Source organism: Pan troglodytes, chromosome 16 (genome assembly GCF_028858775.2).
Source record: "Pan troglodytes isolate AG18354 chromosome 16, NHGRI_mPanTro3-v2.0_pri, whole genome shotgun sequence".
Lineage (NCBI taxonomy): Eukaryota > Metazoa > Chordata > Mammalia > Primates > Hominidae > Pan > Pan troglodytes.
The window spans coordinates 44,407,439-44,423,314 of NC_072414.2; the positions used below are offsets into that span (position 1 = coordinate 44,407,439).

The 15,876-nt window shown below is 38.9% G+C and overlaps 1 protein-coding gene across 5 annotated transcripts in view; it reads right to left on the reverse strand.

Annotated features, from left to right (window-relative positions):
* Nucleotides 1-15,876, reverse strand: part of MYO5A (myosin VA) — a 223,688-nt gene that overhangs the window by 113,448 nt on the left and 94,364 nt on the right. For all 5 annotated transcript variants that reach the window (XM_009429146.5, XM_009429147.5, XM_016928253.4 and 2 more), the window contains exons 2-4: nucleotides 13,914-14,024; nucleotides 9,131-9,302; nucleotides 6,783-6,927 (exon numbers count right to left, since the gene is read on the reverse strand). In XM_009429146.5, the coding sequence (XP_009427421.3) occupies nucleotides 6,783-6,927; nucleotides 9,131-9,302; nucleotides 13,914-14,024 (428 nt within the window). The remainder of the gene's footprint in view (nucleotides 1-6,782; nucleotides 6,928-9,130; nucleotides 9,303-13,913; nucleotides 14,025-15,876) is intronic.

Here is a 15,876-nt window from a genome sequence, read left to right on the forward strand (position 1 = left end):
AGCAATGCTTGCCTCAAACCTGAGTAATGTATAACACGATTTAATATCCCCATCTATGTTGATGTTAACTCTCTGATAACCACCCATTGAGTGTTGTCATGTACCTTGATGAAGTGTACATGCACCTGCACCTAGGTCTAAATTTTTAGCTTATAAACAAACATGGCCATGTGCAACAAAATCTAGAGCTTTACTTTTTTGCAGGCAACCAATCTAATTGTTTCTCCCTTTATCCGATCCCTTGTTAAAAAGAGAAAATATTGTTAGTGTAATAAAATGCTTTCTTTCAAAACTGTGTTTTTACCGTGGTGTCTTAAAGATGTGGCTTCATTGAGACTTTAATCTCTCTCTTGTTAGAGAGATGCTAAGTTTTTCTACATCATCACTCATCAAAATCAAGCTGCTCTGCTCTCTGTGTCTCTCTGATTCCTACTTTTAATTAGTCTCAATAAGAAAATGCTTAAACCCTAAAGTTAATACTAGACAATGAGTTTACAATTATAATATTAATTTTATTTTTGAAGCATAAATATTTACTATAAAAATGGTTGCTGGCACTGTTGAATGCTGTGCTTTAGAGAGGCAGACAGACTTCTCAGGAAATGAAAACAAGTGTTTCCTAGAGATACTTGCTGAGGTCACTCAGTTCCTGGTGAGAAGCCTGTCACATGGCTATCAGATCCTCTCAAATCAACCTGAGTTTTCTGTTCCATCAGTACAGAGCCTATGCATTATATAAAGATGCTAGAGCAGAAATAGCCAACTATATTTGTTTATAACTTTTACATACTCTAGTTCTCTAATATATACTGTATTTTATTCCTGCTGCAACCTTCTGGGGTAGATAATATTCAGTAAGTCCCAAACTAGCAGTTTAATGTTATGGTTTGAATGTGTTCCTCAAAGTTCATATGTTGCAAACTGAATCCTCAATACAACAGCGTTGAGAGGTGAGACTTTAAAATGTGACTAGGCCAGGCATGGTGGCTCACGCCTGTAATCCCAGCACTTTGGGAAGGTGAGGCAGGAGGATCACTTGAGCTTAGGAATTTGAGACCAGCCTGGGCAACATAGTGAGATTCCATCTCTACAAAAAAGAAAAAATTAGCTGGGCATCACTGCATATGCCTGTAGTCCTAACTACTTGGGAGGCTGAGGTGGGAGGATCACTTGAGCCTGGGAGGTTGAGGCTGTAGTGAACCATGACTGTGCCACTACACCCTTGCCTGGGTGACATAGTGAGACCCTGTATTACAAAAAAAAAAAAAAAAAGGTGACTAGGTCGTGAGGGCTCTGCCCTCATGGATGGATTTATGCAGTCATAATGGAAGTGGGTTAGTTACTGCAGTAATGGCATCCTGATGAAAGAATGAGCTTGGCCCCCTTCCTGTCTCTGTCTTACATGCTCTCTTCCCTTCCACCTTCCACCATAAGATGACGTAGCAAGAAGACCCTCAACTAGATGTAGCCTATCAACCTTGCTCTTTCCTGCATCCAGAACAATGAGCCAAATAAATTTCTGTTCATTATATATTACCCAGTCTGGTATTCTTATATACCAGTATAAAACAGACTAAGATACTCATATAATGGAGAATTCTAAAGAGAAATCATTTACTGTGAGCTGGGGTCATCTGAAAGTAAAATCTGAGTGGGATAATGAAGTATAAATATAAATCAGACAGATAAAAAAGCATGGAGCAAGATATTCTAGGCTAAATAAAAGATGTAGAAATAGAACTATGCCATCTTAATGTGAGGGAACAGATCTGTTAGAATAGGGCCAGGTAGTTGAAAGTAAGAAAACTAAATGACAAAGAAGAAAGGCTTCAGAGTCTCAAAGCTGGATTCAAATCTCAGCTCTTAGATACCATTTATTAGCATATGGCCTGGACAAGCTACTTTCCTCACCTGTAAAGCAGTGGTGATCTGCTCCAGGGATATAATGAGGATTACATACCTGGCACCATGTTTGGTACACAGTAGACCTCAAATATGGTAGATATTTATTAATTTAAGTTAACCCACCTTTATATAACACATATAAAATTATCCTTATGAGGAACCATGTATTACTTAAAGCGTATTTGCATAAATAGGATACTTAGCATCACAGGGCAGCTGAGTTTCAGCTGAAACAGAAGAGATTTTATCATCTGTAATAGTTTGCAGTTAGCCAGTGAACCTCTGGACAGTGGCACACCCTGAGACCACATAACCAAATGACGGAAGGGGCCACCCTAAGGAAGGGCCTGGTAATAAATTAATTCAGAAATAATAAAACCAGATGAGAGGCTCAAGTCAATGAAAAGAGAAATGTAGACATAAGGCCACATAATGATGACGACTATGATGATAAGAACAGCTTATATTTGAATAGAACTTAGTATTTTTCGAAGTGTTTTTGTGTGTATCACCTAATACAATTTTCACCTCCAAAGTAAGCAGGAGAGACATTATATTCTACTCTTTGGAGGAAATAGTAACACCAAGAGGTTAAAAGGCTTGTCCAAGCCTGATGACTGGCATAGAGTAGAGCTGGGTTGTTACACCCCACATCTCTTGATTTCCAGGGGAAAGTCTACACAATGCTTCTTCTGCTTTGTTACACAGCTCCCTACCATGGTCTCCTCTCAATTAAAATGTTTATGCATTAGTTCCCATCAAACATAAAGATAACAAATGCATACCACAGAAACCTGTACATGTAAAGCTAGATCATCAGTGACACTGTTCCATTTTATAGATGATAAAACGGAGACTCAGGGAGACCAGGAGATTTGAGCTTATATGGTTAGTTATTGGTAGATATGTGACTAGTACAGATGTCTTTTTCACTAGACCAAAGTTAATTGCATATAACTTATTTCAAGCAAATTTAAATAAATGAAACTTAGTCAATAAAACTGATTATCACTCACAGTGGAGAGAAAATATAGCAAATTAAAGCCATCAACACTACCTGGTTTTAAGGAAACAACACAAAACAAAACAAAAATCCTAGTTACAGCATGAGAAAAGACTGGCAAGAATGTCAAACAAGAATAAAAGAAAAAAATAGGCATGGCAGTCCACTGAGTGTTTCTCCATGGTAAGTCAACAAGGACAATTAAAATTAAAAGGCTATTCTAGGAAGGTATTTTATGAGGGCATTGTACTCTCTAAGGAGCATGTTTAAAAAGAAGCCATGAGTCAAGGATCCAGCTCAAGGATCCTGGTTATTGCTGATGTCACCGGACATAGATCTGCTTGGAAAGAATTCCTAGTATGAGTTTTGCTTTTAGGATAGATGTCAAAAACATCTTTTCAACCTTAAACATCTAAATTAGAACTCTGCTCCTTTCCCCCCTACTCCCCACCCTACAACACACACAACCTGCTCTTCCTGCCATCTTCTACATCTCAATAAACAGCAACTCCAACCTTCTAGGTGCTCAGTCCAAATCCTTACTGCCATCCTTAACTCCTCTTTTTCTCAAATACCCCATATAAGCAAGCCTTTGCCAGTTCTGTCTTAAAAATATACCCAGAATCCATCTACTTTTTACCACCTCCACTAATTAAATGATCATCTTTTGCATGGATCAAGGCAATAACCTCCCAACTAGTCTCCTGGCTTCTACCCTTGCTCCAGCACAGTATGTTCTTTCAATTTTTTTGTAACTTTACTTTTTTGTTGTTTTTGTAGATAGGGTCTTGCTCTGTCACCCAGGCAGGAATGCAGTGGCACCATCTTGGCCCACTGCAGCCTTCAACTCCTGGGCTCAAGCGATCCTCCCACCTCTGACTCCTGAGTAGCTGGGACTAAAGGCACAGGCCACCATGCCTGGCTAGTTTTTGTATTTTGTTTGTAAAGGCAGGGTCTCACTATGTTGCCCAGGCTGGAGTGTGGTAGCACAATCGTAGATCACTGTAATCCTGAACTCCGAGGCTTAAGTGATCGGCCTACAGACGTGCGCCACCATGCCCAGCTAATAGTTTCATTGTTAATCATGCCTGACTTCGTGGGGTAGGAATTCCTGTCTATTTAATTTGTATCCCCCATGCCCAGAACAGTGCCTGGCGTTTGGACGGTGTTCAATAAATCTCTATTACATGAATGATGAATTGTACCTTCCCTGAAGACATGAGGGATCCCTAGAAATGGTGATAATGTGAAACACCAGGATTTGCATCTAGAAAGATGACATCTTTGTTTGACAAGAAAACAAGGGTAAGGCTGGCTGGGCGTGGTGGCTCATGCCTGTAATCCCAGCACTTTGGGAGGCCGAGGTGGGCGGATCACGAGGTCAGGAGATAGAGACCAACCTGGCTAACACAGTGAAACCCCGTCTCCACTAAAAATACAAAAAATTAGCTGGGCGTGGTGGCAGGCGCCTGTACTCCCAGCTATTCAGGAGGCTGAGGCAGGAGAATGGAGTGAACCCGGGAGGCGGAGGTTGCAGTGAGCTGAGATTGCGCCACTGCACTCCAGCTTGGGTGACAGGGCGACACTCCGTCTTAAAAAAAAAAAAAAAAGAAAAGAAAACAATGGCAAGAAATGATCCTGCAGCAGTTATTTCTGACTGTAAGCCTAAATAGATACACTCTATTTTACTGCTGTGGCAGATGTTATGGGTATAGATTTATTTATATAAATGGTAAATATAATACCATAACTAATTGAGGCATATTTTAAAGCTGTCTGAAAAAGAAAACCAAGCCAAAGGAAAAAAGACAAAACAACCCTTCAGTTGAGAAATTACCTTGAGTGACTGAGTCACAACAGATAATAATGAGAAGAGAAAATTACAGGAAACCAAGGTAAATCTAAAGGTAAAAAGCCATAAATATTCATATAAACCTAATACTATCTGTGAATGACCAGTAACAAAGATGGTAAGAGCTATGCTTTTGTATTTAAGAATACTATTTTCCAAAGAGTCATATAATTCTCTGAGCACTATATAATTTTCAGAGATTATTTTTAGAGTCTAGCCATCCATGTGATTTTTTCTCTGCCCAGTAGTTCTCAGGTTGTACTAAGTGGTGTCGAAACTGTACTGCAATGCTCTGATACTATACAAATCAACTACTGGTAGATTTTTCCAACTTAAGGGAAAAAATCATACCAATAGATGGAATTTTCTCAATTTTAAGCTTAAAAAATAACTTTTCTTAAGCTTTGAACACTAATTACTATTTTACAGCAGAAGCTGGCATATTATGACATGCTTTGTAGTGCTAACCTATGTTTAGTCATTTTATATTTAATACATTAATATTTCATAATGTCAGACTAATTGAATTTGAAAACTGGTCTTCCTAGTTATGTGACCTTAGAAAAGTTACACAACTTCTCTGTGCTTCATTTTTCTCATTTGTAAAATGAAAATTAATAATACCAAACTCAGAAAGTTGCTATGAGAATAAAATTAGTTAAAAATGGAAAGCAATTAAATAATGCCCTTCACAGAGCACATGTTAGCTGCTATTAGAAGTATCCATATTAATATTATTTTATTATTAAAAGGGCATAATGATTTCTAGGGTTTTGTCCCTGAAATAATTCTAAAATTCTGTCACATGCTGGACCAATCATGTATACTCTCCCTGGCTGGAGAGGAGAAAATAAAAACCTCTGCAGTATTAGTTTTCTTTCCACCTTATAAATTACTCGTGGGTTTCCCATATTATATTTATAATGTGTTCTGCTTTGTAGGCTGAAGAAATGAATTAAACTTAAACTATTCTTCTACACCTTCACAGTTTTATATTTTATTATATTATTAAGAGCATAATCTAGTCTTGAAAGTAACATTTTCCTCCCATTTTCCACCCTCAAAATGTTAGGGTTCCATGGTTAATATAAGAGACATTTTGCAGATGCTGTTCAGGATAACTGATGCCCTATCATATAATACTAATGTTAAAATTCACACTTTCAGTTGGGCATGGCAGTGCATGCCTGCAGTACCAACTACTCAGGAGGCTGAAGAAGGAGGATCACTTGAGCCCAGGAGTTCAAGCCCAGCCTGGGCAACATAGCAAGACCCCATCTTGAAAGAAAAAAATTTCACACTTTCCTTTACATTTAATTCCCTAGGATTCAGAAAGATTTTTTTTACAGCTCCTAGGCTTTTTAGTTCTAGTCTATTACTCATTAGCTGACTGACATTGGGTAGGTCATTTAATACCACTACACTAATCCTTTCATCTGTAAAACATAACATCTGCATCTGTCTTTTCCTAGTCACAGGATCATGATGAAATTTCAAAGGCAGTTTTTAAAAACTCTATGTCCCTTTATAAATGTGAGGGGTTTGTTTGTTTGTTTGTTTGTTTGTTTTTGAGACAGAGTCCTGCTCTGTGGCCCAGGTTGGAGTGCAGTGGCACAATCTCGGCTCACTGCAACCTCTGCCTCCCAGGTTCAAGCAATTCTCCTGTCTCAGCCTCCCAAGTAGCTGGGATTACAGGTGCGTGCCTCCACACCCGGCTAATTTTTGCATTTTTAGTAGAGGCGGGGTTTCGCCATGTTGGCCAGGCTAGTCTCGAACTCCTGACCTCAGGTAATTCGCCCACCTTGGCCTCCCAAAGTGCTGAGAATACAGACATGAGCTACTGCACCCGGCCCACTTTATTATTTAATAATAATCTAAGTCACCTGAGACAAACTTGTCAAGGCTGCTTATTTAGTAATTATTTACAAGGTTGCCATTCACTTTAAAATATATGTGACTTAGCAAGAAGAAATTATCATATCTAATAACTGCCATAAAATAACAATGAAAGCTTCTACCAACCTGGCCATTTGCTTGTAAGCTTCTTCAGCTACTGCAAAGATATGTGGATCCATATCACCCATGTTCTGACCACTGTATGCATTAATAATATCTTCTCCATAAATAGGCAGCTGTTCATAGGGATTTATAGCTACTAGGACTATACCTGGGAATAGGGTGGGGGACAAGAAAGAAAAAGAAGTCAATGATACCCTAATGGGCATATCAAACTTAGTAAAGTGCGACTCACAGTTAACACAATCCTTCATTTCAATTTAGTTAATATTAAACCAATAAATTGTTCAAGGATCAAAATGTATCATAGCCTTTGCCTCTGAACCCATTATACATAGTTCTGCCTAAAACACCATTTAAAAACTGGACTAGGTGGCTTAAAATAATGTGGCAATGTTATAAGAACTTTAAATATCTTCATATATTTAATCCAAAAATTCCACTTTACTTCTACAATTTATCCAAATGAAATAATCAGAAATTCATGCAAAGAGTTTTTTTTTTTTCACAAAGATGTTTATCATAATGTTATCTGTAACAGTGAAAATGGAAACAAAATATATAGGGCAAGGAGACTAGTTGAATGCATTCTGTTACATCCATATGATAGACTACTAAGCCACTACCACAAATCATGTTTGTTTGTTTAATTTGAGATAGGGTCTCACCCTGTCACCCAAGCTGGAGTGCAATGTTACTATCTTGGCTCACTACAGCCTAGACCTCCCAGGCTTACGAAATCCTCCCACTTCAGCCTCCCAGGTAGCTGGGACTATGGACACGCAACACCATGCCTGGCTAATTTTTGTATTTTTTTTGTAGAGACAGGATTTTGCCATGTTGCCCAGGCTTGAACTCCTGGGCTCAAGTGATCTGCCCACCTCAGCCTCCCAAGGTGCTGGGATTACAGGGTAAGCCACAGCACCTGGTCCAAATCATGTTTTTGAAGGATATTAAATGTCATAGGAAAACGTAATACAAAACTATATATAGACTGATTCCAATTTTCTATCAACTTATGCATACAAAGAGAAAGGATGTAAATCAATATTAATACTGGCTATTTTTCAGTGGTGAGTTACATATAATTGTTTTTCCTTTTTTATACTTTTCTGTATTTCCTAAGAATTTTTCTGTAGGTGTATATTAACTTAATGAAGTCGTCCATTCAATAAATGTTTATTCAGCTCCAACTATGTGTAAAGTCTTTTCTAAATGCTGAACTTACAACAGTAAACAAACAAACAAACAAAAAAGACTAATCTTTACCCTCATGGAACTTAAACTGTAGTGGGAAATTCAGACAATTAACAAGATAAGTAAGAAAATATACATATACATAATCTCAGATTAAATTGTAATAAGGAAAAGAAGGCAAAAAATAATGCAGGGAAGAAAGACAGTAAGGAGGGGTTTCTGACTTGATAGGGTGGCCAGACAAGACTTCACTGAGAAGGTAACACATGTGCAAGGAAAAAAAATGGAAGAAAAATAACAATTGAGAAACAGAAATAGTTACCAGAAAGGAAAAGTTAGTATCAATGATATAAAGGATGTTAATTATTTTAAGAAGAAAAGGTGGCTGTTCCTGTCTAAAACAGGAGAGTAATGAAGAAATCATGAGCACTGAGTTGGATATACCACACGAATGAATGGAAATCCAGATTTGAGCTTCCGAGGACAGAGTGATTAGTGAAAGAATGGTAAGACGTCAGTGGAGAAAAAATAGCCAGAGGAAAGGGAGAAAATAAAAGATAAGAACAAACTGGGAAAGAGAGAAAAAAGAAGGAAAGCTGGAGAAGGAGGAAAGGAACACAAACACGCACACATGCAGAGGCTTTATTTCTTGGAGAGATAAAAAGCACCATGAGCTGGGTGGCTGGCAGCTAACACTGCAATGAGCAGGGGCCCAGGCAAGCAGGAGTGAGCAAGACAAATCACCACGAGTCAAGTTAGTTCTGCATGGCTGAGTAATTGACCACAAGATAACACTAAATCTCTTGAACCTGCTCCAAAGATAAGTCCTTGGACATCTACTCTTCGTGTAGTAGTTTTTGGAAGAGAAGAAAATAACTGGTGAATTTGGCACTAAATCTGACATATGACTTCTGTAAGGGGAAAAAAATTCCAAAAGATGGGCCCAGTCTTTTTATTTTTAGCAAAATTATGTAAGGTCACAAATGAGTTTATTCAGCATAAATGCAACTTGGTAAATCTTTCTGATAACGCTCAAGTGATTTTGTCTCTTAGAGAAAATCCAACCACAGCCTGCTTTCCCCATGTACAATATTTCCATGGCTATGTCCATTAGAGGAAAGAGTCCACAGTCTATTCGGAAAGCAAAGCATACTTACCACAATATGTATAAATAAGTTTGGAATCAATAAAGCGGACTCTGAGATTATGGAGCACAGCAGGCTCATGAAGATAGCTGAGGGCTGTGAGGTCATTTTCACCAACAAGTATGTCAGGATTTCGTAAGTGAGGCAGCTCCTTGGTCTTTGGATCTAGATGGTATTCCAAATCCTGAAAATGCACAAGGCACAGCATCTGGATGAATTATGGCAAGGACTGTGAAAGAGGCCCATGCATTTTGCTTACTTCCTATTCCTGATTTGCTTCTCAGCTATTAAATGCATTATTTTCCTAGCACCTTCCAATATCACAGAAACTGGTGGAGATGGAAACAATATGAAGTGCGTTTTCATTAGACATACCAACTTGTATTAACAATTTTTGCTAATATACTTTGAAAGCCATAGCCTAGACCTTTTTCACCCACGTACTGAATCAGAAGTTTTAAACTTTTAAATATGTTTCTCTCCTCCAACCCCTTTTACCTATAAAAAAGTGGCGGACAATATAAAAGAGTGGTCGAGAGCTTGGCTCTAGGATCAGATTGACCAGGATTCAAATCCTGATACTAATACTTACTTTTTATGTGGTCTTGAGTTACAGTATTTCACCCAAATCCTTCATTTGTAAAATGGGCTAACAGGGTTGTGGTAAAAAAGTAAATGAGGCAAGTCTGGCATGTGGTAAGTACTTAGGAATCCTTAAACCACTAGATACCCAAGAATCCCCTGAAATTATGTGCAACACTCTGTGTGTATGTGCACATATGTGTACTTTTTTTGAGGCAAGACAATTCATAGTTTTCATGAGATTTTTGTTTTGTTTGCTTTTTGTTTTTTCTGTGCATATGCTTATTCATTCATCAGATTTAGGCCGGACGCAGTAGCTCACACCTGTAATCCCAGTACTTTGGGAAGCCAAGGCGGGCGGATTACCTGAGGTCAGGAGTTCGAGATCAGCCTGGCCAACATGGCAAGACTCCGTCTTTATTAAAAATACAAAAATTGGCCAGGCATGGTGGCTCATGCCTGTAATCCCAACACTTTGGGAGGCCGAGGTGGGTGGATCACCTGAGGTCAGGAGTTCGAGACCAGCCTGGCCAACATGGTGAAACCCCATCTCTACTAAAAACTCAAAAATTATCCAGGCGTGGTGGTGGGCACCTGTAATTCCAAATACTCGGGAGGCTGAGCCAGGAGAATCACTTGAACCCTGGAGGCAGAGGTTGCAGTGAGCCAAGATCACGCTACTGAACTCCAGCCTGGGCTACAGAGCGAGACTCCATCTCAAAAAAAAACAAAAACAAAAACAAAACAAAACAAAACAAACGACATTTTAATGGGGTTCCTGGTCCCAAAAGTTAACAAGTACTATTCAGTTAATTTTTAATAGAGATGGGGTCTCACTATGTTGCCCAGGCTGATCTCGAACTCCTGGCCTCAAGGGATCCTCCTGCGTTGGCCTCCCAAATGCTGGGATTACAGGTGTGAGTGACCATTACTAGCCACTATTCACTTTAAAGTCACGGGAATACGGCTTTATGGCACAGCCAACCATGAATATTGTCACTTAACTATATAAAGGGGCAAATAACATAGGACAAGTGAATAGGAATAAAAATTCAATTTAGTTGTAGGGAGGGACAAGGTTTTGTAAAAAGCCAGTTATGGCAATACTAAAAATATATAGAGAGGTCAAATATTCAAATCATATTTGAATGAATTATGCTAAAGGAGAGAAAAATTAACAATTTACCACTCAGCATTTCTTGCTGCCTGTTTATCAGAGAATATCACCCTTGCCTGGGGCTGACTGGTCCTTGCATTGGCCCTGTAAATACACAATTGTCTGTTCTGGTATTAGCCAGAAGACTCCAGAATGGCAGAAGGGCAACCCAGAGCTCTTTCCTCAGTCTTCATTACAGGGTGGGGTTGTTTGTGGCGAGTGTGGGGAGAAGCTGAAATTGAAATATTAGAGAAGACACTAATTTGAAAGGTAGAGAAGATCTGTAACATCTTCACAGAAATTTCTTTCTTGGAGTTAGGCTTTAAATGGACATAACCTGCTCCTCTGGAATCACTGGACATCATTAAATAAATATACTCTTCTACTATTACAAAAGCCATGCTTTCTCTATTTTATTCTAGGACCCTAAGTGACTATAGTTTCTAAAAAGAGAATGATTCTTGAATAGTTCATGAATTTTATAATGTCTGTTCTTCTTGTTTGACCCCTGTCCCTAGTCTTGCTTTTATTAAAGGTATGTATCATTCTATTTCTAGATTTTTAAAAAATACTGAGGATTAATAAAATTAAACATAGACACTGTACTCTGGTTGTCAAATCTGCTTCTTATAGGGGTATGGATTAGCAATTCTGAAATAACTTTATGTCTATAATGAATAAGTAATATAGCTAATGAAAACCAAAAAGAGAAGTTATAGTACACATAATCAAAGGAAGAATAATAGAATGAACCTGGTGGCATTGGACTGGAGAAAAAAGGATCCCTATTAACTCACGGGTTTTATTTTTTTTTAAAAAAGTCAAGGCTGGGTGCAGTGGCTCATGCCTGTAATCCCAGCACTTTGGGAGGCCGAGGTGGGTGGATCACTTGAGGTTGGGAGTTCGAGACCCGCCTGGCCAACATGGTAAAATCCTGTCTCTACTAAAAACACAAAAATTAGCCAGGCATGGTGGCATGCGCCTGTAATCCCAGCTACTCAGGAAGCTGAGGCACAAGAATCGTGTGAACCCGGGAGGTGGAGGCTGCAGTGAGCCGAGATTGCACCACAATACTCCAGCCTGGGTGACAGAGCAAAATTCCGTCTCAACAACAACAAAAAAAAAGTCTAGTGCAGTAGCTCATGCCTTTAATCCCAGCACTTTGGGAGGACGAGGTAAAAGGACTTCTTGAGCCCAGCAGTTCAAGACTAGCCTGGGCAACATAGCAAGACAACCATCTCTAAAAACACATTATATATATAAAATACATACATACAAACACATACATACATATGTAAACATAGACATAAAGTAAGTATAGATGGTTGAGTATACATTAGTATAGTATGCATACATATTAGTATCTATCTATCCATCCATGTACATATTTTTCTAGCTCTCTATGCTAAGAGGGCTGAGAAGTGGTGTCATCTCAATAGCAATGAGCACACCTAGTGCTCAGATCTTGGTTGTCAAATACTATCCTCCAATATAAGGTAACAGGGCTGGGAAAGGGGAAATACAGGGTAAGTATCTTAGGGTACCAGGAGAAGTGCTATATCTTAAAAAAAAAAAAAAAAAAAAAAAAGCCAGGCACAGTGGCTCATGCCTATAATCCCAGCACTTCAGGAGACCGAGGTGGGAGGACTGCTTGAGCTCAGGAGTTCGAGACTAGCCTGGGCAACATATTGAGACTCCATCTCTACTAAAAAAATTTAAAAATTAGCCAGGCATGGTGGCTCATGCCTGTGGTTCCAGCCACTAGGGAGGGAGGCTGAGCCTGGGAGGCATGATCAAGCCACTGCACTCTAGCCTGGGTGACAAAGTGAGACCCTGCCTCAAAAAAAATAAAAAAGGATAGGGACCTGTCAAAAAAGTCAAAGGACCCAATCTAACAGAGATCTCAATGACCAAAGCTGGAACAATTTAATTGATAAAATAAATAATGATAGTAATAAAGAATAAAAGAAATACCCATGAGCCCATAATAAATAAATGATTAAAGTAATAAATAAATGGGAGAGGAGAAACAATACTTCCTTCCCTATAGAAGAATTCTAGTTAATAAGTATAGAAGGAAGGAAAGAAATGGAGAATCACCACTAGAACACAACGATATTTGCTGCAGGCAAGACACAGTAATGAACACTGGGCAAATATTAGCAGGCAAAGTTTAAGGAGAAGCAGGATATATGAGTGGCCTCAAAGCATCTGCCCCAACACAATGACATTCATTAATTACAAAGGGAAAACAGTAACTTTACAGTGGATAACATGGCAGACATCACCTTAAGCAACTGGTTATGGCCAGCAATCTGCAAAAATCCAATATAGTCAAATAGTATAAGCACTCATCTTAGAGTCATCTGTGTTCAAATCTCACTTCAAATTCCAAAAGCCACTTCCTGGCTGTGTGACCTTGAGCAAAACTACTTAATGACTTTGAAGTTTGGCTTTCTTATTTGGAAAATAGTGATTATATCACCTGCCAACCCATAGGGTTGGTGTGAAATTTAACATGAGAAAATTCACTCCAAAGTGCCGAACATTTTGCCTAACAAAGCAGATGACCAATAAATGTTAAATAAGTTAATTCCCTAGTTTGGTATTAAAAGCCCTCCTAATTGGCCTAATTCTTCCCCGCCTTCCTCCCAACTAGTATCTTCCCCTCAGTTTTGCTCTCCATGCTGCCACCAATGAGTCTCCTCTAAGACCTGGCACCATGCCTCTTTTTAAAAACACTACAAGCACTCCCCATAGCACACCAGTTAAATGCAAGAGTTTTAGGATTAGATGTGAATCTAAACCTGATAATCATAATAAATTCACAGGCCAAAATAGAAGCTTTTTAAAGTATCTGCTATTTTCACTAATCTATGCCATTAAAAACACTATCAGGATAGAAAACTGAGTTTGCCATTTTTACCAATTTAGTAAGTAAAAATTCTAGGTAAGTTCAAAATTTAACTTCCATTGGGAGTTTACTTCACAGTAAATTTACACTTTTGAACTCCCTTCACTTTATGCCAATGACAACAAATGAAAGTGAGATCTCACCTTTCCTTCCTCGAGGTGAAGCAGGAGGACTTTATCTCCTGGCTTATAATCTTTGAGCAGCTCTGCTGACTTCCAGACTTCCTCTGGATCAGGTATCCAAACCCTGGCAAACTAGAAGACAAAAAGAAAAAAATTTAAACTAGCAAATCAATTATTTTACAATAATATATAAACATATGATAACTATTTATAATTAAACAATTTATGAAAAAAGAAATCTTGGCCAACATGAAATTCACTTTTTTTTTTTTTTTTTTTTTTTTTGAGACAGAGTTAAGCTCTTGTTGCCCAGGCTGGAGTGCAGTGGCGCGATCTCAGCTCACAGCAACCTCTGCCTCCTGGGTTCAAGCAATTCTCCTGCCTCAGCCTCCTGAGTAGCTGGAATTACAGGCACCTGCCACCACACTCAGCTAATTTTTTTATGTTTAATAAAGATGGAGTTTCGCCATATTGGCCAAGCTGGTCTCCAAACTCCTGACCTCAGGTGATCCACCCGCCTCAGCCTCCCAAAGTGCTGGGATTACAGGTGTGAGCCACCACGTCCAGCTGAAATTTACTTTTTAAATTAGTAAACAAAAAATATTTTAGCTCTCATAGCACCACCATTCCCAAATTATATAAAAAGTGTGTTCTGAAAAAACAGTTATGATCAAAGCTTGACTTTGCTTTACACAGTAAATGCCACCTGAAAGTATAATTTTAGGTTAAAATGTACACATAAGATCTATTTTTGAAGCTATGGTGTTGTGGTTCTGCCAGTTTCAACAGCACAGCCATCTTTTTATGGCTGGGTTTACAATTTGGATTTTTTTGTTCTTTCTTTTTCTTTTTTTTTTTTTTTTGAGATACAGTCTCGCTCTGTTGCCCAGGCTGGAGTGCAGTGGCACGATTTCGGCTCACTGCCACCTCTGCCTCCCGGGTTCAAGTGATTCTCCTGCCTCAGCCTCACGAGTAGCTGGGACTACAGGCATGTGCCACTGTGCCCGGCTAATTTTTGTATTTTTAGTAGAGACGGGGTTTCACCATGTTGGCCAGGCTGGTCTCGAACTCCTGACCTCGTGACCCACCTGCCTCAGCCTCCCAAAGTGCTGGGATTACAGTCATGAGCCACCGTGCCCAGCCCACAATTTGGATTTTTTTATTGTGGTTTGCATCCTGTGCTCTGCAAAGCCTTAGTGATTTCTCAGACATCCTTCAGGAGCCATCACAGTAGGGAGAAGAGGAGAATAAAAATAACAGATTTTTTAAAACTGAAGAAACACGGTTGTTCAGCATTTTGCCTTCATTATTTTATAAAGATGAGTGGGAAATGGTAAAAATGGCACAGCCAGTCACTAATAAGCTTAGCTCCTGTAGCCTCAACATCATGAAAAAGGCATGGTAATCATCAGGGATTCCTAAAGCAGCAAATATTTTGCCTCAACTAGATACTCCCTGGACATAAGCCAGAAGATTATGTGGTCAATTTTGAAGAAAAAGAACAAAATATACTAACATGCATAAATCTTTCAAATACCACATTGAAGAAGTGTTTTTATGTGCTTGGACTCTCTGGGAAGAAATTTCCCTTTAAAACACGCATACACTAAACCTAAATGCCCATTTTCATGAACAAATCACATATGAAAACAGGAATCCTAGATTCAGCCAGCAAGGGAAAGACATGACACAATCAATCATGGCTGGCATGGGCCAGACTGAACCCAGTCTCTGGCCTGTATCTGTATCCTCATTTCATGTAAATTCACCTCTAGATTTCATTTTTAACAATAATCAGGGTACTAATTTACTTGGAGCTTTGAGAAGGAGCATTTGGATTTGAGTATGTTAAATATGGGGCAACTTCCCAAAGAACTGTGATAATGTAATGACTACTCTAAGCACTGGGCACAAAGTTCTGGAAGCTTGTAACAAGGTCATTCCCAAGTACAAGAGAAATTTATATGACCCAGTGATGAACTTA